The sequence below is a fragment of the Hippoglossus hippoglossus genome, chromosome 21 (assembly GCF_009819705.1).
Source record: "Hippoglossus hippoglossus isolate fHipHip1 chromosome 21, fHipHip1.pri, whole genome shotgun sequence".
Classification (NCBI taxonomy): Eukaryota; Metazoa; Chordata; class Actinopteri; order Pleuronectiformes; family Pleuronectidae; genus Hippoglossus; species Hippoglossus hippoglossus.
The window spans coordinates 7762397-7789877 of NC_047171.1; the positions used below are offsets into that span (position 1 = coordinate 7762397).

At 41.0% G+C, this 27481-nt stretch overlaps 1 protein-coding gene across 3 annotated transcripts in view; it reads right to left on the bottom strand.

Moving 5' to 3' along the window:
- thsd7ba (thrombospondin, type I, domain containing 7Ba) overlaps nucleotides 1–27481 on the bottom strand; it is a 196417-nt gene that overhangs the window by 102093 nt on the left and 66843 nt on the right. For all 3 annotated transcript variants that reach the window (XR_004612496.1, XM_034574128.1, XM_034574127.1), the window contains exons 5-7: nucleotides 5589–6462; nucleotides 2826–3074; nucleotides 1759–1928 (exon numbers count right to left, since the gene is read on the bottom strand). Coding sequence is in view for 2 of the 3 variants with exons in the window: in XM_034574128.1 (XP_034430019.1) it covers nucleotides 1759–1928; nucleotides 2826–3074; nucleotides 5589–6462 (1293 nt within the window). In the remaining variant the exon portion in view is untranslated. The remainder of the gene's footprint in view (nucleotides 1–1758; nucleotides 1929–2825; nucleotides 3075–5588; nucleotides 6463–27481) is intronic.

The following is a 27481-nucleotide window of genomic DNA, read 5'->3' on the forward strand; positions in this document are numbered from 1 at the left end:
AACTATTTTTACTTGTTTTTGGAGAGTACCCATTTCCTTTTACAATCCTGGCTAGACACAATTACACAGATGCTTGCAGAATATAATGCAATCCTGGATGTTACCGCGTCCACCCCCACATTAAAGTGATTTAGCCGGTTAGATTTCCACACTAACTTTAATGGGAGGAGGTGAGACTGAAAACGCTGAGGAAAATACTTATTTAAACGTCGGCTGTAATAACGTCTGTAGTTGGGGGCATTTTGAGATCATCCATGTGTGACTACGAGGGCAGAGTTAGAGAATTATATCAGCCACTGTATCTTGTGGAGTTTTTATTACCTGTATAAAACAAAGCCAAGGCAGCTGTCTGTTCCTTTTTTTATATATGCAGCAGTCTGGATATAATGTGGCAGTGGTGGAGGAAGTAGTCAAACATTTTCACTTTAGTGAAATTAAAAAAGTAAATGATAAATAGTGCAGTATTTATATTGTACTTCTCTGGTCTTGATGACCACTCACACACGCTTTTACCACTCACACATTCAGGTGCATCTACAGTATGTGCTGCACTTTCTTTATCACACATCTCTCACACACTAACAACCGTCAGGGGCAACTTGGGGTTCAGCATCTTGCCCAAGGACACTTCAGCACGAGGAACAGGGGAGACTGGGATCCACCCACTCTACCTCCTGAGCCACAGTCGCCCATGAAGTAGAAATAAAGTGGAACAAAATGTACCCAAGTAAAAGTAGACGTAACTGATATGTTGCCGGGCACAAGTGACACATACATTTTTGTACTTGAGGATAAGTAACTTGCTTTAAATTAGTTATTAGAAGTAAAAGTACTTGCCGAGCGTCTTCTATTCCCTAAAGCCAATGGAATCATAACACCAACCCTGTGATTGGTGGACAGCCTGCTCTATCTGTAGAGTTACGTCTGGGAAAAAAAGCTCTAATTTTGGTCTTAGATCTGTTATAAAGTAAATTTAAGAATACTGAGTGTTCATTTTTCATCAGCAGTATTTTTCTTAATACACCACTTTTCTCCCTGAGCAGGACAAAGACATCCACCACTCCTCTACACACATCATGGGCGGAGAAGCTGCTGTTCATCTGGAATCATTTGGGCTTCTGTGTCCGACTCTATTAGTTTAAAGTGGGAACTTTGTTGCATCACAAGGCAGCGAGCATGGCTGTAGGTTTTTATTCGTGTTCGTTTGAACACTTCACTGGGGGAAACTGCAAAGGCAAACTTGTGTATTTCAGGAATAAAGGCTACTCTTCATCTCGAACATGAACATTTTACATAAACTACAAACTACAGATGCAGGTGGTTAGAGAGAAGCACTATAGGCATATGCCAAAAAACGCTTCTAATGCTGCTCTGTGGCTTTTGAAATATAATACATGTATATTTTAAAATTCTACACCTGCAAATAACATCAAAAATCCAGGAGGTCACAAGTCCTTGAAATGAAAATCAAGAAAACACAATTTGAATAAGAAAAATGATCCGTATTGTCTCCCCTACAATAAAGATTATTTTTCAGCAACACAGGCTGTTCTTTGCCTTTTGTTGCCCTCATTAATCAAAGTATCCAACATGCTCTGCTGCTAACTTTAACCTTAATAATGTATGCTCACGGCTCATATCCAGACACAGCACCGAATTAATTAGGAATTTATTTGTGGTGTATCTCTTGAGTCACCGTGAGCTTCCAGCAAGCCCCGGATTAACTGTGATTAAGAAGTTTGTTTTTTTCCCCCTTACCCTCTTTCCTGTGATGTGGTGCTGAGTCATCAGGGACTTGAACGCAGTAGGTCTTCCTGGTCTGGATCCCCTCTCCACACAGAACACTGGTGTTAACCAGCCGCCGGGCCTGCTGGCTCAGCAAGGGGAGGACGCGACAGTCGCCCCAGTCGGTGCTCCTCCACATGTACCTAAGTGATGTAGGAAATTAACACGTGTGTTCAATTTCCATGTCCATTTGCAGTGAGAACAAGGGAACAGATAAATGGTGTTTGTATATTTTGGTATAAAAAAGCTGCCATCCATTCAAAACCAAATTGATAAATGAATGCACTCAAACAGGATAACATATCAGTATAAACACAGCAGTGCCAGTGGTTTTAAAATAGAGTCACACAAAGGAAAAGACAAATTGGTGCGAGCAAAGAGCCTCTCTCTCAGTACGTCAGAAGGAGAAGGGCATGATTATTTTCATTTCCAAACTTCTAAAATAAATGTTTGGTCCCAGCAATGAAAAATCCAGCGGTGCAGAAAGCAATAATAATGCAAGAGTTTACCAGAACAACAGCCTGTAGTAATCTATCAAATGCTTAATTTCCGTAATGAGTTTTCCTCCAATCATGTAAATCCTCTGCTCTCAGGCGCTCGGTGTAGATTTAGAAAATTAAACAAAATCTACCAGCAGGGAAAATTATTCTCTATTGACTACTTTTGTTTAATATTAGCTAAAGCCTATCGCGACTCAGTCGACCCTGAAAACAATGAGGTTCCGTCAAACACTGCTTGTCATCCGCGTCATGTCCACTGGGTCAGGAACTTTGAACAGTTACAGTAGGTGTCACAAGATAATTGAGGTAAAGCCCCAAAAAATATGCAAAAAGTCAGTCAATAGTGGAATCATGAATATTTGCCGCCTCTAGGCCTCCTCTCGTAATTAGTCAGGTGAAAAAGCTCAGGAGAAAATTACAAATCATTATTTGGATTTAGGAGTTTGACATTTTTCTGCGTAAACATCTGCATCAGTAGATCAAAGGTAAATGGAGGATTGATGGCTTCCGAATAAACTTTAGAAACATTTAGAAGGGTACCTGGGGCAGTTCGGAAGTAAATCTCCCATGATGTTGCAGGCTTCTTTCTCCTCAAGGGCAGGACACCGTCTCCCCCCGCCGATCGGGATCTGTGTCATGATCCGTAACCGGAGGCGGTAGCCGGGAGACAGGTCGGCGGAGCGGCAGGTTTTGGAGCACGGCCTCCACAATGACCAATCAGATATGTGACAGTCTTTGGGCATCACACACGCCTGGAAGGTCAGAGGGGAGCTGTCCTTGGTACAGAGACTGGAGCCAGAGAAGAAAACGACAAAGTACAACAATAGTGACGCCTTGACGGATTGATTTTATTTCACAACTTTTTTTTTTTACCCCTTGATGATTGGAGAATAGAGATCATAAGGAGCTGGTAGGCCTGTGGAATCCCTGCTGTTTGACCATGCGCACGCAACCTGCTGCATCTTTGTTTACAGACTTGACTTGGTACTACTCCCGTTACTGAAGGATTCCAGGCAAGGCCACAAAACTCAGACTGATTGTGGAGTGCTCTGCTCTATAATTTTTGATTCTTTCTCGACACTCGAGAAGGTTCATAATTTGGCAAATATTTACATCAAGACAGCTGTTGATTTCAAAACTCTCCGACATTTCTGATGCTGATGCCGAGCCCACTGATCCTGTCAAACACTCACTCCTGCCTTCACCTATTATGTGGGTATTTCATCTTGCGTATGCGTCACGTTAATGTGAAAACCTGCACGTTCTAATCACTAAACGGACACAGGATGCAGTTAACAGCAAGTATATTCCGACCTGGGGTGTGAAGTGTGGCTGTGGTGGTTACATTACAGTAGATAAAGTAAAAAAAATGAGCTAAATCAGCTGTAAGAAATAGCATCTGCTGGGAGAAGCTTCTAATGGAAATCTGGATCCCCTGACGAACAAGTGACCTTTGCCGCTTCCACTCCTGCATGACAATATTTGAAGCCATTATCCATCCTAATAGTAAAGGTCTCGCGACATAGTCAACCTTTTTACACAAACGCTACACGGAGCCGATGTCCTCACTTGAAAAATATAATAAATCAAGTGCATCAGTCATGTAATTAGTTTAACTGTTTAATTTGGATAGTGTAATTGGTTGGGTTATTAAGATGTGAGTACGGCGCTCATTTTAGAGATTTACTTTGTAATTAGGCTGTAATTAGAAAAGCAGAATTAGGCAGAATTCAGGTGGGGAATCTATATTAAAAAAACAAAAATCCAATCCTCCTCGGTTCAAACTGTGCTTATCAAACACTGTAAGATGAATGGTCCCTTCACACTGAAGCCATAAAGCCAGTGAACCTGCCTGGAAGAGGATAATAACAGGCAGAATATCCAAACCCATAACAAGATACGCACATTTTAAGCTGCTTCACTGCAAACCGGCCCAGCGTGGGACGACCACAGCTCATCACGTGAAAACTGGCATGATCCTTAAATCATGCAACACCATACATGCGTTTCAATCCCAAAAGCTGCCAAATGCTTTCATCTTTCTGTCCGTGACTAGAAATATAGAAGAAATGTCAAACAATAAAAAAAAAAATGCATTACTCCACAAGCATATTATTGATACAATGGCTCCCGTGAATGGCAGCCGCTGATTGATCGTAACAGTCAGCTAATAGTGTCACTTTACACCAAACAGATGGTACAGTGGCATTTAGTCAATATAATATACATGCAATGATTTTCTCTCTGCTTGAAGAGAAAGCACAAGATGGGGTGTTGTTTATTACTTTGTGTGTGTGTGAGTGTCTGTGTCCACAAAAAATCCATTCTTATCAAATTCAAATACCAGGGTTAGCTAAAACAGGGGAGGGCAGGGGAGCAGCACTTGACATATAACACAATAGTGGCCACCACCGTGCCTGTGTGCGAGTGAAACACCAGCTCTCACATCATTTAGTTATAATTGAATAAATAACCAACATAGAAAAAAAAAAAAGAACTGATTTCAGTTCACCGAAAACACCTCCGCACAAAGAGAGAGTCCCACTGAGATCACGAGGGGCGGCTTGACCATTGATCATGTCCCTCTTATTAAAAAATACCACGGAGAGCGCGCAAACCACAAAAACAACCGACTCCATTGGGAGGAGTTCACCTCACAGACGCCCCCGTTCAACCGCAGATCCTTCTCCATGCTCACCCTCTGCTCCATCCGTGGATAAAGAGATTAATGTAAGATGAATCCAGTTATCTGCACAGCTCTGTTCCCCAGACCGACTGCAATCCAGCTCATCTCACACAGCCACCATGATTTCATTATAATCTTGGACTTATCTTAGACCTTTAGAAATGCCCTTTTTTTCCCATTGTGTGTTTGTTTCCAATGTATTTATTTCAGGTCCACTTTTATTTATTCTTACTCTATGAAAGGTTGTAGCTCCTTGCTGTTCTTGTGAATGGTCATTCCCATTAATTATCCTGACTGCGGAGGCCCGACATATTCCAATTGGTCCTGCCGCAGTTTTATAATGAACCGAAAAACTTTTTACACTTCCCATGATAACAAAGGAGATCTCATGCTGTGGCACTATTGCATGCTCGCGCTATGGTGCATAATGTTTTTACCGTCCATCCAGCTGCAGCATGCGATGCAGTTCTCTCTCTCACACGAGAACTTATCTTTCACTCTTTAGTCTGTTTACCCTTCATTTGTAATCTGTTGCGTGTGAAAGTGACCTTGGTGCATGTGCAGCCTGTTACAGCCAGAGATTGAATGAACTCTGTGGGAAACGGTGAATGGTTTACCTCAGCATAGCATTCTTGCCGTCACTGCGTGTACAGCGCACTTGTCGTGTCCGGTATCCCACCTCCAGTTCCCAAGACATGTGGTATTTGTTGAGTGAATGAGTGTGGTGATGGTGGTGGTGGTGGTTGTGGTGGTGATGTGAGGGGTGGTGAGAGGTCAGTGTGTGCAGCGTGACTGTGTTGTTCTCATTGGAGCTGGTGCTGAAATCCACTGTGGTCCTTCCACTTAACAGGGCGTCCTTGTGATGGGGTAGCCTGCACTCGCTCCAGGCCCCTACTCTAAGTGTGTACTGGTACTCGCCCTCCCCAGCGGGGCAATTGACAGAGCGAATGCAAGTCCTGGTCTCAGTCAGGTTGGGGCAGTGTGCCCCTCCATACATGGGTGTGGCCAGGACGTGTCGAGTCCGATGCTGCAGGCCAGCACCGCACGTTCTGCTGCAACCCGACCAGGAGGTGAAGTCTGACACCACACAGTCCTGGGGGCAGGGGACCAGGCAAGCCTGCTCCACAGGTGGCTTCTGGGAAAAGAACTCACATATCCTCAAGGTGACCGTGGTGCGGTTTGAAGTGCGTACACAGTGGACCTGGCGTCTCTGGATGCCGTGCTGTGCTGTAACGCATTCGGCTGTCCTCAGCTTGAGCTCATTGGAAAAGAAAGGGACGAGGAGACAGCTCCCCCAGTCTGACAGCTCCCACTCAAAGAGGTCCTGGTGCCAGTCGCAGACCTTGAAGCACTGCCGCTGGCTCTCTGGCTTGACTGTGTGCTGACAGTGGGAGTGGTGGGTCGTCCAGCCCTCCGTGTGGACGCACCATATTGTCCTCGTCTGAATCCCACCAGAGCCACACTCCTCCCCGATACACTGACCCCACTGACCTGCAAACAGGAAAAGACACAGGGAGAGGGCATTTTCATTAAGAACAGGAGTTTTAATAAGGAGGAAAAAAAAGATCATTTAAATTGCAGCTTTCTAGCAGCTTGCAATCAACCACAATTCAAGGCCATTCATTTAACCTTCATGATTGCTTTATTCATGAACTGTGGAGAAAAGGAACGAAGAAGCACAAAGTAATAAAACCACTGGCAGACAAAATACAAGGTTATTTTTCGTGGTCACAGAAGACTGAATTCACTTCTTGATCTCAAGCTGATTGATATCTCAGGCTATGTACACCAGCACATGGGTCTGATATTAAATTATTTAAAATCCATCTTAATTTAATCTTGATAGTTGTCTCTCAGAGATGCAGAGATGTGACATGCAAGGTTTTTATAAATGTTTTAAACAAAACACAGATTTTCATAAAAAATAACCTGAACAAACCAAAGACACGACTTCTTGCCAACAGAGAATGTGTATACGAGTTATCTTAATGTGCAGGAGGCGGATCCAGGATGATTATAAATCAGGGGCCATGGAGGGGCCACTATTTACACAGAGGGGCTAATTATACGACCAACATCCATGATTCAGTAAGGTGCACATTTAGGTTAAATCCTTGTTTACTGTTAGCTCTATAGCTCCACACATCATCAAGTATATATTTAATTTTTAATCTCCTCCTAGTCCAAGCAAGAAAAGCTTAGAGAATAAGAATTCTTAACAAATCGTCATATTATTGTAAGTATTTTTGGTAAATGTGACTATTATTGGTCAGATTATTGACAGGACAGGGACACACTTCAGGGGCCGATCAAATTTCAGCGAAGGCCAGTGCCCCACCCCCCTGGACCCGCCCCTGGGTGCGTGTAATGATTTAAGAAAACAATCCGTCTTCCACATAATTTCAGTAGGAAATTTCTGTTCAGGAGAAGAAACTTTTAATAATAACTTCAGGCCGCCCTTAATCGAGTAACTTACAGTGTGCAGGGCAAAAAGCCAAACAGCATGTTGATGGTTTTAGGAGCTAGTAACAACATCAAAGCTCAAAAAGATCAACTAAAAAATGTATTTCTGTTCATATCACACTGGGACACATCTCTGTCAAGTTAACAGACTGAACTCATGGTCTCAACAGCTGCTTCGATAAAAGAAAACACATTTTCTCATAAATAAATTGTTCAGTGTTGTAAAATATAACTCATTTCTGCTCCAGTAACATTTTATATTACAGATAGAGATATAACGAAGTCAAACTATATAACCATTATGTTCAGTCACGTTAACATTTGAAGCTCGAGACCACGCTCAGTTTAACAGAAGTAAAACTAAGCAGCCAAGTTCAGCTTTAACTCAAAAATGTGCAAAATTATTTTTCCCCATGAAAACACTCACTTCAATACAAATTCCCGAACAGTTAAGTTATGAAAGAGAGAGCAAACTTCAATTCGAGGTATTCACCATTAAACCTGAGGGAGGACGTTGTTTCTGCAGCATTACACAGAATCGCACTTGGGATCATCAAACATTGCCTGACAAAAGCAGAGCAGCCATCAGTAATTTCCCACTTTCCACCGACAGCGGAAAGTAAAAGTAGTCTGTGGTCAGAGAGGCAACAAAAGTGCTGATACCTTCTTTTCCCCTGCTGTGAAAACCTGCTTCAAAATGTAGCTTGAAATGTGCCACTTCCACAAATTCAAGCTGACCACAGCCTCTTTTTTCTGGGAAGACGGGAACGGCAAAGTTTTCACAGATTTGGTGCTTTAAAAAAAAATAAAAGCTACATTTTGGTTTTAACTTTAGATATTTGAGTTGAGGATGAATCTTTTTAAAAGCTAAACACCATCCACATCATAGATATCAGCTCCCTAAAGATCCATACATTATTATCTGGGAAATAATTTTGCCATGTTAAAAGAAAGAGAAAAAAACAGTTTGATCCTTCCTCCAAATTATGTCTATATCCGTTGAGTAGTCGTTGCATCCGAACTAACAGACAAACGCACATGAAAAAAATGAGCTCCTTGGCAAAGGTAATACGTGAATCCTTCAATCCCAACACTGACAACATGAATAAACTGCCTCTTATCCCAAATTCTGTTTCCAAGATGCTCAGGTCTCGGGCCTCAGGAGTAAGTATAAAGTAAAACTTCACAGATAACTGGTTGTCATGCACAGGCGACATCCCGCTGCACTACCTCTTTGATTGCTGTGATTCTTTTATGAAGTGGGTTTCTCTCACTGATTAAGCATGAAGCGCCTGTTGAATAATAATGCTCCCTTTGCTTAACACTCGCATCAGACTCCAGGTCTGGTTTCTTGATTTGATATTGTCTCAAGTCAATAGGAGAATATGCCGTGTTACAGAGATCCACGCTGTGTTAATACCTGCAGAATATGTAGATAAATATGAATTTTTAAAAAAGGCAATTATAAAAAAAATGCCAAAATAATTTGTGGTTGAAAGAACCCAAAAACATGTATACGGTCTATTAATTTAGTGGTTTACCTTTTTTTTCTTCCCCAAATTGTTAAAATAAGTAAAAAAGCTAAATAATTTTGCTGACATGATGAGGTTATCTACGTCAGTCACATTTGCTTATCATCCAGTTACTTTGCCACATGCTATGAAAAGGATAATTTGATTCATTTCTTCTAATTGGAATTAAATTGACGTAATAATGAGATTCTACTGCTTCCCAAATTGCTTTAGAATGGCAGCTCGCCGAAAGTGTTTTATGTCTTCTCGTGGCAGAGAAGTCAGTCGTTAACACTTTGCTCCCCGGCCGATCGCAGACACGACAATGACACTTTGAAGCAGCTTTCTGCTTAAGGGCGCATATTTCAAACTGCTGAATTGTTTCATAGTTCATCGGAGCATATCATTGGGTTTATTCGTCTTGGCTTTGCAGCGCTAATGGGGACTTCCAGTGTAACTAACGTCATTATCATTCATTAACGTGATCTTTTTGTCTCGTGCACGTACTTTGTTCTCAATGCAGGTACGATGCCGCAAACTTAAAATGGGATTCTGATGACTAAGCTCAAAGGTAAGGATTTTACATATATTATTAATTTCATCTACAGATATTTATATTGGAAAAAAAGATCAATCAGTTTATCAATGAGGTTGGACCACGGGGATTAACACAGAGGAGCGATATCAAGAACATGCCCGTCTTTGTCTGACACAGTACGAGACACACTTGGGTTGTTGATGTGCAAATTAATGAATAATCTCACAGTCAACAGAGTGTGTGATATATGTAAAGCACTCTGTGTTGTGATTTATGGCTGAATAGTGCTATATGGATTAAGTTTATTTATAAAATTATTATTAGTCGTAGTAGTAGTAGTATTAGTAGTAGTATTTTTGTCAACCTGCAGGAACAACCCTGGGCAGGCCAGTCAATAATCTGAATATCTTTAATATATTACATGCAGAGCGTGAATGCATGGCACATAGAACACCATCTTTCGCAGTTCAATCAGTCTTTTGCAATACGTATATAGCACGTTTTCATATCGCAATGACGGTAAATATTAAATATATTATGCAGCCCTAAAAGAAATGTTGCTGTTTGTGGTGTTCAGCCTAGTGAAGTAGGTGGTGCAGCCCACTGTGGTTCTGTACGGCCACCATCCTCCCTCCCAAGCTATGGTGGGTTTGATCCTGCAGCCGACTGAGGTAACACTGAGGCATCCAGCAGGAGACTGCTACTGACCAACTTTACATGAATAACAAAGTACAAAACAAAATACACACACACACACACACACACACACACACACACACACACACACACACACACACACACACACACACACACACACACACACACACACACACACACACACACACACACACACACACACACACACACACACACACACACGAGAGTCTGAAAAGCTCAGAGAAAAGAAGTTTAAAATCCTGAAAAATCCGAAAGCTTCAAATAGTTGTGCACAAAGCAGCAGCCGCTCTGCAGAAGACAGCGAGAGAGAGAGAGAGCGGAGCAGAGCGGAGCAGAGCGGCTTCAGCACAGACATCAGTCAAACTTTAAAACATTAAGAGTTAAACAGAAAACAACAGGAAGGTAGTCTCAGTTTATTCAGCAGGGGAATGTTGTTTGGCTTTGAGTTTTCTGCTCTGGTTTCATCAGAAATTCTAATACGTTAATTAAAGCACCCAAAGTCTGTGTAATTAGCTCAGCGGAATTTCATTACAGAGAAATCCAACTGAGGGAGAAAAAGCCACTGAAATTCAAATATGTCTGGTGCTGTATTTACTCCTGTACTGTCCAGTTCAAATTACAATCTCGCATTCTTCATATTTTCTACCTCGTGGCTACAGAGAGAGAGGAAACAGAAATGCAATTTAATAGGATGCCAGTTGAAGAGCAGTAAAAAACGCAGCTACCGTACTTATTAATGTTCAGTTTTTCATTGTTGACTCGTGGAGGTTTGTTGACTCAGTCATAGTCACAGACTGAATATAAATGTGTTGCATCTCCACTTCCTCCCACTATTCAGAAATTAAGCTAAAACAGCCCCGATATGAACGCTGCCATCTTGCACATTTGGAGGCAGAGCCTATGCAGTGGCGAGCGGAGTATGGAGCCATGGTAGAAACGTCTCGCAGATACATGCGCTCAGCCAACGGTGACTCAGTCTCTCATCTGTGACTTTTCACCAAGTAATCAAAACCAAACCGTCTAGAAAACACACAAACAGTGTGATGAGAGCGAACGAAAAGGACAGAAACCATCTTTAATTTGTATTTGACACGTATTTTGACTTGTGGCTCCGTTTGAAGGGGGACACTACCAGCGAAGGGCACTTCATACCTAAAGTAGGGGTAGGGCCAGGGGCAGGAATTGGGACAGGGAATTTAAATGCATCCTACAGGTGAATTGTAGAGTGTGTAATATGTCAGTGTTGCCCGTATTAACATGAAGGACAACTACATACAATAAGGAAGTGAATGTATTAACTTGGTCAAATCATAGACATTTGAAGCCAAACAATTTCTCAACAAAAGGCTGTCTATAAATGAAGGCTGGATTTAAAGCTACCTTGAAAGTAGCTGAATTAAAAATGAGGCAAAAAATAGGGAATATAGGCTCATGCCAAAAATGGGGCAGTGGTGCGTGGGCATGAAACACTGTGATCAAGGTGCAGCATCACCAGAGAATGTGTGTGTTCAACAGCAAAAACTGTTGACATTCTCACTGCAGCACGGGTCAACAGCTACCCTGCAGACACTCATTCATTATTCTGTACTTCTGATTTAGGCTGATGCATGTTGTATTAAACCGAGCTACGAGGTCTGCACTTCAATTTGAACTCCCGGCCTGAAGTGAACCGCCCGGCTATCTGCTGAAGACATCAGAGGATACTCGACACGCCGTAAACAGGAGAGACGCGGTGTCTGTTAGGAGGAGAGAGGCGGATCTCAAACACCCCTCGCATCACGAAGCCGCGAGAGCATCCACGAAAATAACATATTAATTAGACAAATTAGACGGTGGATAGACAGTCAAATTTAATTTCCAAAAGTGCAGTCACACCCCCACTTCCGACATTACCGTGTGGTGCTGCGCTCAAAGAGACTTCCTCAATTCAATCAAAGCTGAAAAGACCAAACGCGTCTTATATGGGTTACACACCCTAAAATAGACATGAAAGCCTCCTCACAAAAATAAGATGTGAACAGTAAAGCTGAAAGCCTTGCAATGCTGACGCCGCACATGTCCTTCCTGCTCTCTCAGCCGAGTGCACTGCCCCTGTGGTCACTGATGGCACTCTTTCATGCAGCCGCTGTTTCTTGCTGTTTTTTTTTTTTTTTTCAATGGTGCTGTTTTCAAACTGGGCCTGGATATGTGCGCGTGATTTATGGAGGTGTGATTGGGAGTGATTCTGCTGCCAGGGGAGCCAGCTAACACAAGCACTAGTTCATCTCCTAAGCTCTGAATAATCACTCTCTCGATCTGTCAGCATTAGCATCTGTCAGGCCCTCAGGAGGAACCAGTCGCCCACAGCTCCTTCGTTCCTGTCGCACTCACTCGCAGTGCTCACACCTACAGGGGACTGCGGTACCCGTGGGGGCCACAGTGGGGCCCGGCTTTATTTACTATTCCAGTTACATCCTTTTTTTAGGAAAAGAGCAGAATTGGCAAAAAAAGGCTGAGCATACTACTCTACAATGTAATGGAAATAAGAAAACACAAATTAAACCCAGCCGGTGTTGCGTGACTAAACACGTATTCTCTTGTTCAGCACTGTTCAACAGTTGGATAAGTTAGACAAATGATAGCAAAGCAACAACAACAAGTGGCACAACAAAAGCAATCTCCACAATGCCCTGAAACCAGACAGATAGAGACAAAGAGGAGGTAAACAGCAAAGCAGTAAAGTGTCTCCTAAACAGCAGCGAGCAACACAAAAGAAAAAACAACCTTGAGAAATCTCACTCACCAGTGTTAAATCTTCTCCTTCCGTGGGGCCTTTAATTACACTTGGTAAAAGAATCACTGAGCCAGCTCAGTCAACCCAGTCTCATCAGAAAACGTACACCACCTACGTTGGTCCACTTGGAAAAACGTAGTATTCTCACAATTTGGCCTCTCAGATTGTGAGATACCTACGTTTTTGTCTGCCCATTGTTTTGCATTGGCCTGTGCCCACGTCACGTGACTCTCAAGATCCCGTCTGCGAAAACGAAAACATGGCGGACATTCCTTGTATTTTCAGATAAAAATGTCATTTTATAATATAGTTTGGGCATTAAAATACATTCTGACACCATTTCTAGCGAGAAATATGCTCTTTGCTTCCACAATCTTCAGCCAGTTCATGCTTACAATCTATATTTTATTAGTTATCGCGAATATTTTTCAGATCTCGCCAGAAAAATCGTAGTAATGTCACGTTTTTATCGTTGCTATGGTGGTTGCTGTGAACGCTGCCATGCCGTAAACCACGTCGTAGCGTGCTGTTTGAATCATCGTCCGTGCGTTGCGTCGTTCAGTGAGCGTGAACGTTATTCACGTTATTTGATATTAATATTTGATGATAGATTACACCTCTAATTCGAAGGATCTAAGAAGTCCCCGCAACTATATTCATACCGAGGCGGGCCCGAGTGCGCATGCGTGAGCGGACCTGTCGTGTGACTGTCGTAAATAAAGTTTTTTTTAACTTTCCGGTCCATTTAACACAAAGCTACGTCATAAACATGGAGCGCTTGGAAGACGACGATGTTATAATCCTTCTGTCAGGTAAGTAGTTTATTTTGTTTTGTTTTTAAATATTGTAACGATCTGGGTTTACAGTCTGAGTGCTGACACAGCGAATGTGGAGTCTGTCGATACAGACAATGGATGCTATTCATTTGCTAATATTCTATTGTTTGTACTCAGGCTACGGCCCATTGTAGCCTGTGTTACCTGGGATGTGAATACATGGTTGGTGAGACCAGTTCCAGACGCTTAGCTCATCATTGAGGGACGCTACAATATAAATATAAACATAAACAGATAATGTAATGGTATAAGGAAACTAACAGAAACCACGAATCAGCCCATAAAATAGTTCTACATGATACAGTGTAGGGTGCAGGGTGAAAGGCCCATTGTGGGACCTTTACTATACATTCATTCTAAGTTTTGAGAGCTTCCCTATTTTTGGAGTGTGATAGTTTGATTTCGTCTTTCAAATTAAGGGTGGTTTATGATTTGAACTTTGATTTATGAATGCTTTAGATTAACAAGGGATGTATTTGTCTACCATTACTCCACAATATCAGATCAATTTGGTTTAATTTATAGTATGCAATATGACAATAATGTTTTCAAAACAAGATGTTCGGGCCTTGCGATACATTTTAAGTAACAATTGGTATGTTCTGTTTTTTAATCAAGGAGGATCCAAGTGAAGCTACAGGAGTTTCAGCAACGTCAAAAACTGGGACCGAACAGTTTGTTTTGCTTGATGAGGAACAGGAAGGGCAGCCTCTCCCAAAGAGAAGGAGACCTGGAGAGAAACAGAAGCCGGGTTTAAGCCACTGCCACCATCCACATACATCGAGGAAGATGAGGGAGAGAAATTCTCCTACCCTTAAAGAGGTACTTTTAAGTTACATACCACAAACACCATTTTATATAATATACTAAATATAATTTTTTTATTAAATCCCCAAAGTACGCTGGGTGAAATATAAGTTAATATCACACTGAAAGAATACCTCCGCTGACTAACGTTGATGTTACTGGAATTTAGTACATCAAATTATTTTTCCCTTGCTTCCTAGAATGGTTGATTTTTGACCAAGCATGCTTCCCTGCTGTGATTGTTCAACTGGGAAAACAACTTTTTCCACAGGAAGGCAAGTAAATTTGATTGGAAGGAATCTAAATGTTTTTTGGGGGAAAAAATGTATGCAGTAATGTCATTTAAGATTGCTTGTGCATTGAAATAATTGCTTTTTGTCTTTGAATTTCAGGGCGATACACTCAAAGACTTTTTCAGTGGACATTGCTGATCTAGTTGAAAGTGGGTACTGGCCAGCAACAGTCAATTTTAAAACCTTGTATGCAGTGGATTGGTTCACTAAATATGAGGATCTCAAGATTGCGGCTCTGGGAATGTCACGGCAAGCTTTTGTTAGCATGCCTGAACATCGCACAAAAGTCTTAGGTCGGTGAGTATAAAATGGAACTAATTACCGACTGCTTGCAATATGTTTCCCATATATTTACTATAATATAGTGTTGGATTTTTGTCTTTTTCTAGCAGATTAAGATATGTGGGGATACCATGCAGAATGCATTACTGGAATAGACCTATGCCAAATTTGAAGTTGAGAGGCTGTCTCAGGTGCAGCATTCAGTGCCCTGCGTGCACACCCTCCATGTTGGCTTTTGCAGTGGATGGGATCCGTAAACTATACGGCTTTAAGAGCCAACCAGGGTAAAAAAATTTAGAGTGCCATAAACAGTACATTTGTAAATATGTATATATTTTTATATGTTTGAGACTTGATTGATTTTTTGTTGTTCTGGCCAAGGATTCTGAGGTGTCTTCCTTGGTTGACTACATCCATGAGACGACAAAACACGTAAAGTTATATTACATTGTCCCTTATTTTACGACGCAACGTTTTCTTGTACCCTACCAATTTTATTTATGAATAATGATGTTTGGAAAGTAGAAAACAAAAACCCCACCACCTTCTGAATTTATCCTTCTCCTACGCACCTGTCGCCTGTCTCACGAAATAGATGTGCAAAGTTTTCCTCTGTTATGTATAATGATGACCCCATCAAACATCATGTTAGCAATATTTACACCTTTTTAATTTATACTGTTTATTTCTGTCTACATGTGTGAATTTGCCTTCATTAGTTTTAGAAAAGAGCGATGTTATATCGGTCAGTGGGCGGCAGCACGAGACTCACTAGTCTGTAAGTAGACGAAGGCGTTGAGGTTGCTGTCGGCCATTGTTTTTTTTGCTTAAGGGACTGAATATGTTCCGTGCAGAAATATTTGCACTTCCCTTATATCTACAAAAACTGCTTGCTTCACAGACTGCAGTTTTGTTTTGCTCCGATGTGGTGTGCAAATACTAGCCGTATCTGCAAAGGGTTGTGCAGCATTAACATTTTGTAACTCTGATTTTGTTTTGACAGACTGTGCAAAGGACCTTGAGAACATCACCACTCTACAGGAAGACACAGTCCAGTAATGGGTGTCAGATGTTCAGCAGTGGACGACAGGTACTGTGGAAAAAATGTATGTCATTGTTGCACAATGTCCTTTGACTCTGTTTACACAAGGTCTACACAAAAAGGTTTGATTGTAAACTGATATTGGCACTAATTCATTTTATTCTCCTCTTCACAAGGACCAACCAATCAAAATGACTTGCAGAACGCCATTGAGGACTCTATTTGAGCATTAAGCAGCAAAGATTTCAGCTGTATCGTCAGGCTGGTGAGACAACAAGATGCCAACTTTAATGCCAATTTCTTTGTGTAACATACTGTGACAAAATGTATTGATTACTATTTGTAGATTGTAAAAATAGCTAACCCATTTATAAAAAAAACAAAACTAGAATTACCGCACTGCGGTTGTATGACTCCGCTAACCAGTGCAGTTTCTGTGTACATATCTCTACATACTTTTTCTCATATAAATGTCACTGTAACCTCGACAACTGAAACCGTAAGATGAGGTCATTGTGGCCTTGACCTTTTGACTTTAAGGCAAATAGTCAGATGGACAACCCGAAAACATACAGTTATGCCTCCGGCAACTGGCTATTGCAGAGGCATTAAAATGTTAGTGTTTGGTTTCACATTCTAGATGGCAATAAGCAGAGACATCAACTCAGGAAAAAGATTTCTGTAGAAAAGAAAGCCTTGTATGTGTGTATATATACATACACACAAACGCACTATTAAAACGTTTTGTTTTTTATCATATATTCTCAGGCAGTACTGAGGCATTTACGGAGACGGGACATGAGGGTCTACTCTGCGTGCTCAAGAGAAGATTGCACAAAGTTCAAGCTCAGCAGGCTGCAGTGGGTCCGACATATTCTGGAACGGCAACAATGTCTTTGGATGACTCCTCCTCTGAAGAGGAAAACATGGAGAGTTACTTCTTCGCTGCTCAAGAACTGCTGTGATTAGGTAAACGTGTGAATAACTCTGTTGCTGCACTGCTACTGTTGCTACTCCCTGGCAGCCTTAGGAAGGCCTTAGCTTTGTGTTGGGTAGCTGTTAGCTTTAGCATAGCAATCATCAGAGGGAACCATCTTCAGAATTTAACACTATGGTTTGTTTGTGTCCTTCAGTTCTTCTCAAGTGAAGCTGTACCACTGTGCTCCAGCTCCACACTCCCTCCTGCAGCCTCCGCTCCTGATGCTAACCTCCTGTCTCCATCACACCAAGCAGCAAACCTGGAGTGACAGAACCTTCTCCATAGCTGCCCCCTCCCTCTGAAACCCCCTCTCCCAAACACTATTTTTGTATTTTTTTGCATGAGAATTGTTGATCATATCATTTCCAGCAACTGCCTTAATGTATATACACATATATATATATATCTATGTATATATATGTATATATATATATATACACATATATAGATAGATATATAGATGTATTACAACAGAGCATGTCAATATATATACAGTATATATACTGTATATACAATATATACTGTATATACAGTATATATTAATAATGTAATATTACTATTATTTGTATTTGTTTAATTGAAAAGACTATCTTGCTGTTTCTTTAGCTTACTGTTAATTTATATTTTAGGAGTGTAGTCAAATTTGTTTTGTATGTATGGTACATTAAAAACCCTTCAAACCCCAACGCCTTGTGTGAACTGCTGAAACCATTTGCTGCTGGAATTGTTTGCTGAATTTTATATATAAATTATATAATTGATATATTGCCTTATACAGTATGTCTATCATCTCTATACAGTAATACAAAATAAAAAAATTAAAATTCAAGTAGACAGCAGATTTGTTATTATTCATCGCTATTACAGAGCACATGAAGATTAACAGTATGTACAAACAACTCTTTACATAGCAGAAATACAAATACAAAGTTATAAGAAAAAAGTAAAGATAAAAAATGTATTAATGATATACGAAAAATAATCTTAATGTTCATCATCAGTCCATATCAAATTTATCAAATACACAATAGGCATATATACTGTAAAAATGTGCACTCGCTATACTAAGCCGTCCAAGATGACGGGTCCGCTCACGCATGCGCACTCGGGCCCGCCTCGGTATGAATGTAGTTGCGGGGACTTCTTAGATCCTTCGAATTAGAGGTGTAATCTATCATCAAATATTAATATCAAATAACGTGAATAACGTTCACGCTCACTGAACGACGCAACGCACGGACGATGATTCAAACAGCACGCTACGACGTGGTTTACGGCATGGCAGCGTTCACAGCAACCACCATAGCAACGATAAAAACGTTACATTACTACGATTTTTCTGGCGAGATCTGAAAAATATTCGTGATAACTAATAAAATATAGATCGTAAGCATGAACTGGCTGAAGATTGTGGAAGCAAAGAGCATATTTCTCGCTAGAAATGGTGTCAGAATGTATTTTAATGCCCAAACTATATTATAAAATGACATTTTTATCTGAAAATACAAGGAATGTCCGCCATGTTTTCGTTTTCGCAGACGGGATCTTGAGAGTCACGTGACGTGGGCACAGGCCAATGCAAAACAATGGGCAGACAAAAACGTAGGTATCTCACAATCTGAGAGGCCAAATTGTGAGAATACTACGTTTTTCCAAGTGGACCAACGTAGGTGGTGTACGTTTTCTGATGAGACTGGGTTGGCTCAGTACAAATCTTAGAGGGTGTTGAATGCTCCAATGTGTTCATGTGAGACGTTTACAAGGCCACATAAAATGTTGTTGCTGTTTCCTGAATAAACACTACTGTCTGTATTGTTGATGTAATGTATTGATTATGTATCTACTAAATCCAGTACGTCAGCCTGTCTGTCTTTATGTAGAGAGCATATCTCAAGACTAACATCTTCACACTTGGCATGTGTATGTATCTTAATGTGCAGTAAGTAAGTGTAGTGTCGAATTTAGTATGATTTACAGATTAGATACGTTCAATGTTAATAAAATGTTAATAAACAGGTGACTAGCGCTCTGGAGCAGTGATTGGGGGAGGGGCCAATGCCATAAGTCTGAGGACTGAGTTGAACACATCTTCTTCTACGTCCTATAGGATAAAGTGGCCGGTGACTGGTGAGCATGGCAATAATATCTGGAACGCACGATCATTTTTGATAATTAGTATTTTGTCTACAAAGTAAAATGACAATATTTGTTGGGTTGCTGCAATGCTTCATACCAAGCAGAATTAGAGCTTTTACTTTGAAAAGTTGTGGTCTTGGGTCTTAAGATTGTGTCGCCTGCTTCACAGACCTTTGAAATAGCCGATATGCAATGTAAACATTATTTTTTACTTATAAGACTAGTTTTATAATGCAATGTTTGACAGTGAGCCAGTGTCGTTGTTGGTAGAAGTAGAACAAAGCAACAGCCCCACACTTTTAATTACATGTTTATTGACACAAGACTCACTGGGTGAAGTTGCACACGAAGAGCGCATCATGTTTTCCTCCCAGGCATCTGCTGAGCTTACCCCACCATCCATCTTCAACTTCTCTCCCCGAGTTAAGTTTGACTGTTTGGATACATGCATCCTTTGTCAAAACACTTTTTAATTAAATGATACCTATGCCACTGAGCCTCATTATGCACGGAGCTGTCCCCCATGCCACATTTCCATCAGTGGTAATTTATGAGCGGCGCAGTGCATCCTCAATTACAACATTCATATATGCAGAAATTCATCAGATTATCATCAGGCAGTCAATCCATCTCAGGAAGTCCTGAATCAGCTCGTTTTCAACCAACATCGCTGCCAGGTTAGAGGCAAATTTGTGAAATGTGAGCCAGAGAAGTTAAAAAAATCATTGCCGAGGGGACGACTGACAAGAAAAATAAGTGACAGAGAGAAAAAACACTCATCACCCGCAGGTAAAAATAAGGTTTGTTTAATGATAAAAAGGATGAGCAGCCACTCTGAGTATTTTGACCTTCCTGCTTGAATATAAATCAGGCATTTCCATAAATTCTCGATGACTGAATGCATTAGAGCATTTGTGTTCTGGCTTAGGATACTTAGTGCAGCTTCTATTATTGTGAGGCAAAGCATCAAATGCAGCTTCAATATTCCACACTAATGAATTACTTACCATGGGGCTGCAAAACTCTACACACAGCCCCAGTGGGCTTTTGTTACGATTTAGCATTCAGCCCTCCAGCGCCAGTGCCAGACCCACTTCAATGTCTAATCACTAACCGAATGGCCAGCCGTATAAACAAGACAGGACTAACACATGCTGTGCCCATTGAGTAATGTTATCCCCATTTGGGCCAATCAGTAACAAACCAAATAAGCAGTAATGCACATCGCTCCTCAGCTAAAGAATATCATTTTAAAATGCCAAGATGCAGCGATGAGACTGGTTTCCTTACGTTAATGAAAATCTGGTTAGTGGAGTTATTATTCGTGAAAAACCAAGAGACAGATACATACACAGAGTGGAACTGATCCGGAGACCCGAGCCTGACTCCTCTGAGGGTGACGATTCAGAATATGCTTTCTCACACTCTGTATGAACCAAAAAATGCAGGAGCGACAAGCTCCTCTGATTTATCTCAGATCAATACTACAGTAACTCACGAAGAGGGTCATTTTAATACCAGCATGAAGACGTCTAAATGAACGATCAGTCAACCTTAGTCGGTATAAGCATAATTCCTCCAGAGTTATCACACTGAGGGGGTCAGGACAGCATTTAAACAGCACCGCAGTAAGACAGAAAAGTAAGTGGGCCAACCCGAAAGAACAGGTTCTGCACTGATATATCAGCCTTCTGTTCTCTGGAAACGTTTTCCACTTCAGCCAGTGCGGAACAAAGAACACAATACTGGTGCATTCTGCCTTAACATTTCCCAATCTATGTTTATATGCAATTCGCAATTAATGGAAAGTTATACTATCCAAATTATTTTACACAAGGATTAATAGCAGAGAACCTTTTCTAATTTAAACCTCATATTAATGAAGTTGTGTGACAGTTGAAGCACCTGAATACAGCACATCTACGAACCCAATGCACATAGAACTGCTTGCATGTCGTATGTGCCTAGAATATGGAGCTGTTGCTCATGGGAAGCTTCACACTTCTTTTAATTAACTCATATAGTACCTGAAGCCTGGCAGGGGAAAGTGACTAATGCACTAAATCAATTTTAGACAGCTGCAGAAATGCATAGGGTCTTCAGAGGACCTGGTCTATGAAGCCCACGTTGGCTGCATCCCTCATCGGCGTCCGAGACCCCGAACTGAGACACAGCTTATATCACATAATTAGCTTCTATCCAGAGACATTACTGCTATAGCTATGTTCAGATTTCTATGTAAAGGGAAGTACACATAATTAAATGAAGGGAAATTCTAAGAGCGTTAATTCACCTTCGACTTTTCAAGTTTTGCTCACTGGCAGCTAGAGAAGCATCAATATCAATGACTACATATGTACTGATTATGTGTTATTACCAGCTGCTCTATCATGGGCGGTGTGTGTGTGTGTGTGTGTGTGTGTGTGTGTGTGTGTGTGTGTGTGTGTGTGTGTGTGTGTGTCCTCATGGCAAAATGTGGTCCTGGAGACATATATACTGTGGTGACACTACAGTGTATGCATGTCCTTGTCTCTCTGTCCAGCCCTCTGTCTGTCTGTGGCTGTCTGTGCCTGTCTGTGTGTGTCCATCTATCTGTTTGATTATTTTACTGTCACAACTTTGAAAGACACAGTCACAAAACATCACAGATGTGAATTTAAAATCAAAATAATTTTAGTTTGACAATCAATCTGGTCCCATTGCAAGATTTCATTTAGTTTCTCTTTCTGTCACGTTTTGTTTTTCTTGGATCATTTCTCGGTCACGTTTGTCTTTGTGTGTCTGCTCTGTGTATCTAACCTGCCCACAGCACCGGACTGTCAGGGAGTTTCTAATGAATGGTGTTGAAAACACAGGGCCCTTTCTGTTACGTCAAGAAAACAAACAAGCAAAGCTTGGTGGGATAAATAATTTAAAACATGACATGAACATCAGTTGCTACAACATTTCCTGGGCTTCCATACCTTCATGATAAAGATCCTGGACTCTGAGTTTGAGCAGGGACATTTGTCTTGTTTTGCAGATATTCCCGTTGCTTCTGTTGGTGATAAGACTTTGCTTTAAAATCACCTGCTAATACTGAACTGCTCAAATGTGTGGATTAGAAAATACAGAAGAGTTAAACTGGAAACTTATTTCAAACCTGTCAAATATCTTTAATTGCCTTACAGACAGACTTTGTTGCAAATCAATTAACTTGGAAAATAAAATGTTCTCAGAATGTGTGTAATGTTCTACCAACCTGGAAAAGGGTAATTGTACTCAATTATGTGTAATGGTGTGTCAGCACAACACAGCAGGGCACTACTTTTCTATGGAGTAAATCCCATTCCAGTGACATTTCTGTTTTTCTTCATTGTGACTGTGACACGGCCGCTGCCTCGCTAGACAGGACCTCTTCTCCTACTTAAGTCAATGTTGGGCTGTTTTATGAACTAGCCTCAGGAGACCTGGCAGTTGATCTACAAAGCATGTGTTGCATTTCCTTTCAGATCTTATTCACACTCACATATTCCTCTATGACTTAAGGCCAGGAAACCCCTTTGGGGAAGAATCAATGAGTTTATAAATGCCACAGTACCATAGTCAGTATCACTTTAAGACATGAAGACGACAGTGGGGGCCAGCCAGAGGTGTGCTCTACCTCTGCGGTGATCAGAATCTTTTTCCGTGTAATTGCTTGTCTCATGTGGTCTCCTCAAGTCTCTGCACCAGCCTGTGTAGAGGTGACAAGTAATTGGATAGGATGTCATTCATTCTTCTGTCTCACTATCTTCCGCTGACCTGGGATTTCTCTCCCTCGAAAGCACAGGTGCAGAACTAATGGTCACATATCTACAGGCAGCAACCTGAGGAAAGACCCCAGTGTTTTGATAATGCAGGTGACTAGGGCCGTGGCAGGACACAGATAAAGTGACAATTGTGTCTCTGGCAGAGTCTGAATGATATATCTGCTTATTCTCTTAGGAATTAAAAAAAACAAGTTAAGTCCAACAGTGCAGAATGGGGACGGCTGTGATGGCTTTCCACTCTGCATATTTGTGTCAATTAAGGGTTTATTTACTGAAAACCACCCACACGATAAATACAGAATTACTCATTTGCTTTTCTACAACAAATCACAATCTGACATGATCACTTGGCGTTGGCTCAAATGTTTTGAATTTAATTATAATTATATGATAATGCCGGTGAGTAACTTGAAAGGAAACTAGAATCATTGTTCTGTGGTTTTATGACTATATGCCAACCAGTGCTGTTTAAGTCCAGAGACAATGTTTCCAGACTCATATGAGGTCACTGAAATCGAATCAGTTAATCTTTGAGTTTAACTGACCACTGGTCAAAATCTGAAGACATTCCGTGACGGCAGACTTGAGATATCATGTTCAAAAGGCCCAAAACATGTTTTACAAGGACACCATGACCTTGACCTTTGACCAACCAAATCGAATCAGTTAATCTGTGAGTCTAAGAGAACATTTGTGCCAAACTTGAACAGATTCTACCGAGGCGTTCCTAATAAAAACACATTCAAGAAGCCAAAAAGGAACAGGAACCTTGCCCTTTGACCTTCAAATTCTAATCAGGTCATCTTTGAGTCCAAGTGAATGTTTGCACCAGATGCAATGAAATTTCCTACGGGTGTTCCTAATATATTTTGTTCACAAAAACATAAGATCACACTGACCTTGACCTTCGACCCCCAAAATCTATTCAGCTCATCATTGAGTGAACATTCAAATCTGAAGAATTTCCTTCAAAGTCTTAAGATGTTGCATTCACAAGACCAAAAATGTGAGGTCACAGCCACCTTGATCTTGGACCATCAAAATGGAATCAGTCCATCCGTGAGTAAAGCTAAAAGTTTGTTCGGCAAGACGCTCTTGAGATATCTTGTCATAAGAGTGGGACTGATTGACAACCTGGAAACGTATCGCCTCGAGCCACTTGCTGTCGCCGGCATGGAGCCACTTTTGGTTGGTTTTGGAGTAACTACATGAACAATGGGGAATAAACTGAGGCTGTGAAGAAATACTCTTCATGCGTTTGTGAGGAGCCTTGACAATGTTGCCGTCATGGCTGAACATCTGTTGAAACTTCATTTGAGTGCTGAGTACTCATGCATCCCAGAGGTTTTTCCCAAGCTTCTCTCAGAATGAGCAGCAAATCCTGAAGTGCTGCTCTGTTTCTTCTCAAGTGCGAGGTGAAACCACTTAATACTGGCAGGCAGGTTTCATCTACCGGAACAATGTTAACTACAAACAGCAAGTTGCTGGGGCTGCATGGTATTAGGGAAACATGCGATAACATTGTTAAATGTTGTGACGACGATATGATTGCGATATAATAATAAACAAATGCTTAAGTATACGGTGATAAAAAGTATTTCTGCTTTGGGGTCGCTGCTAAAATAGACCCCATACAGTGAGTAGCCTATGCAGACACTGAAAAAACTTTAATGCATTATTTCCATTCCAACAACATGGTTTTATTGGAAAAATGCCACCTGGCTACGGACACAGGGACCACAGACAGCTCGACAGCCCCAGGGAGAGGGCGCACAGCCCGGCCACAGCACCACCAAGTCCAGGGCAGACACCCAGGGAGCCATGCACAGATCCACTAAGGCTGCTTACAGTGATCATTCGAGGTCTTTTCATACACGTTATTTGTATGTATTTCATGCAGCCCTATTTCCAGCCTCTCTACAGTGTTCACTGATCCCCTAAGGCCACTGCTGGTGAGTTAATGATAATTAATTATTAGTGACGTTACTTCCTTCAGTCACTTCACGAAAAAGAAATGTCACTAGACTTTTGTCTAATTAATGCGCAAACATACTGTAGCTCTACAATCGTAATGTTGCTGACAGAGTGGGACAAGACAAACTCCATCATTGTAGCTATTACCATAATGATGAAGTAAGTAGTAGTACAATCAAAAAAACAACTGACATGTTTTGATAGGCCTATTTATTTTAGCCTGGGCAGGCAATCAAATCAAGCACTAGGTGAGTAATGGTGTGTTGGCAGTGTGAGCTGTTTGTCAGACAACAACAGGTGCTTCAGAAAATTACAATTACTATTATTTAATGTGGAGAAATACTGCCTTCAAATGGGGTTGTGTTTACCACGGAGGTCGATATGAACAACACTCCTTCTTTGGGGCATTGACAAGTTAGGTGGCAGCTGCATTTGTTTGCTCAAGTCTGGTTGGTTAATGTGATGGAATAGACCTGAACTTAATCAGTCAAAGCTGCACTAATCACTATTTCTTATAATAAATAAGTGGTTAACACTGTTGCCGGTTCCAATCCTGGTTCGGCTGGGGTGTTTCTGTGTGGAGTTTGCAGGTTATCAACTTATTTAAGGGAAGATCTGCATACACGTTAAAGGGATAGTTCACCCAAAAATTCCCTCATGATCTACTCACCACTATGCTGATGGGGGTGGGTGAAGTGTATTTTTTGGGTGAACTATCCTTTTAAGAAGTTACCAGGTACAACTGAGGAGGACAGTCTGAGTAAGACACATTGCTTGAAAAATGACCCCCCTCCTATATTTCAATGCATTTCCACTAGTATAGACAAACTGCCAAAGATGACAGTGCTTTCTTTTTTCTGTTTAAACTAAATGTCAACACTGTCCCAAAATGTTTTAACGCTCATGGTATAGACATCATATCTTAAAACTTAACTCGTAAAACTTTTTGTGGATTTGATACTTTCTGTAAATAAATAAAAAAGATTGGCCTAAAAGATATCTGCACAGTATGATTCTAAAGAAAAGACAGATCAGAATAAGAAGTAGTATAACTTCAGCACTGACCCTCCAATCCCAAGAAACATGACTCAATATTGCTGAGAATTATATTTTATGGGTTTTGTTATGTTCCAGATTCATTTAATCGTACAGACTTAAATTAGAGCAGTTTCTTTATTATAATGAACCAAAACATGGTCCTGTAGCTAAGCTAAGGAGATCCGGTGCCAAGAGGGATTCTCTGACAGAAGAAGTGATTACCCAAGTCAGGTAGCCTGCAGAGTATAACCTGCAGGGGCTAAATACTTCACATACCCTCCATCTGTCATCTCTGTTCCCTCGGTCCCTCCATTATTAATCAGAGGGTCCCTCATTTTCTGGTCATCTGTGGGAGGTCAGATAAATAATGACTGGACCCATCACTTCTCATCCACACACCAACAAAAGCTCGGCACTCAGCTACAAGAATCCTACTTTTGCTCTATTCTATTTTTGTTGTTTTTTTCTGCGTCGCAACAGACAGTGCGATATAGAAATAATACAGCATGCTTCCAAATGTGAAATTGAAAAATTGCTCAATACACTCAGTAAGCCTGCTGAACATTGATACCCATACAGTCACCTCAGCCAAAATACACAACAGTCTCTGGCCCGTCTTTATCAGGGATCAAAACAAAGCCGTCAGACACTGTGCAGCCAAGGGAGCTGTTATCACTGAGTCCATTAGAGATGTGCAGAAACCTCAAATCCTATTCCTCTGGGAGACTTATTGGAAAGGACAGAAAACTAATAGATAGTTGCAGAGTTCTGAAAGTTGGCAATGTACCTTCCCTCATCTCGGTCAGATAAAACAAAGGACACTCCGGCTCTGGCGTGCAAATAAGCCAAAGCTGAGTGAAAGCTATGGGAGAATTGTTTGAATAGTTTTGGCTGTTTTTTTGTTTACTGCAATCACTGGGTCCAACAGTCCTGCATGAAGTATCTGTATTATAAAGATAAAAGTTGAGATATTACAACTTGTACTGGCTTTCAAGCAATTACATGGACTGTAATTAGTAAATTAGTTTTACAGTGTATGTATATTCATGGTCACCAGTGGATGAGTCCTAATGACACAGATGATTACCTGCTGGATGGTTAATAATTGGTGGGATTGGAGTGCCATTAATTGTTTCTTAACACTTGTGTTCCTCTGGAGATGAGTTGTGGTAACTTTGGTTTCTGATCAAATACCTGCAAATCATATGAGATCCCCCCCCCCTCAGCCTCAACTGGGTCTGAAGTGCTAATCAACCCTACTCATTCTGATCTCGTTTATATTACTGCCATTTGGTTTTGCATTTGCATTACCACAAAAGGTGTCTGTACTACAACAGCAGATATTTGAGGTAATGGAGGTAACTTAAAG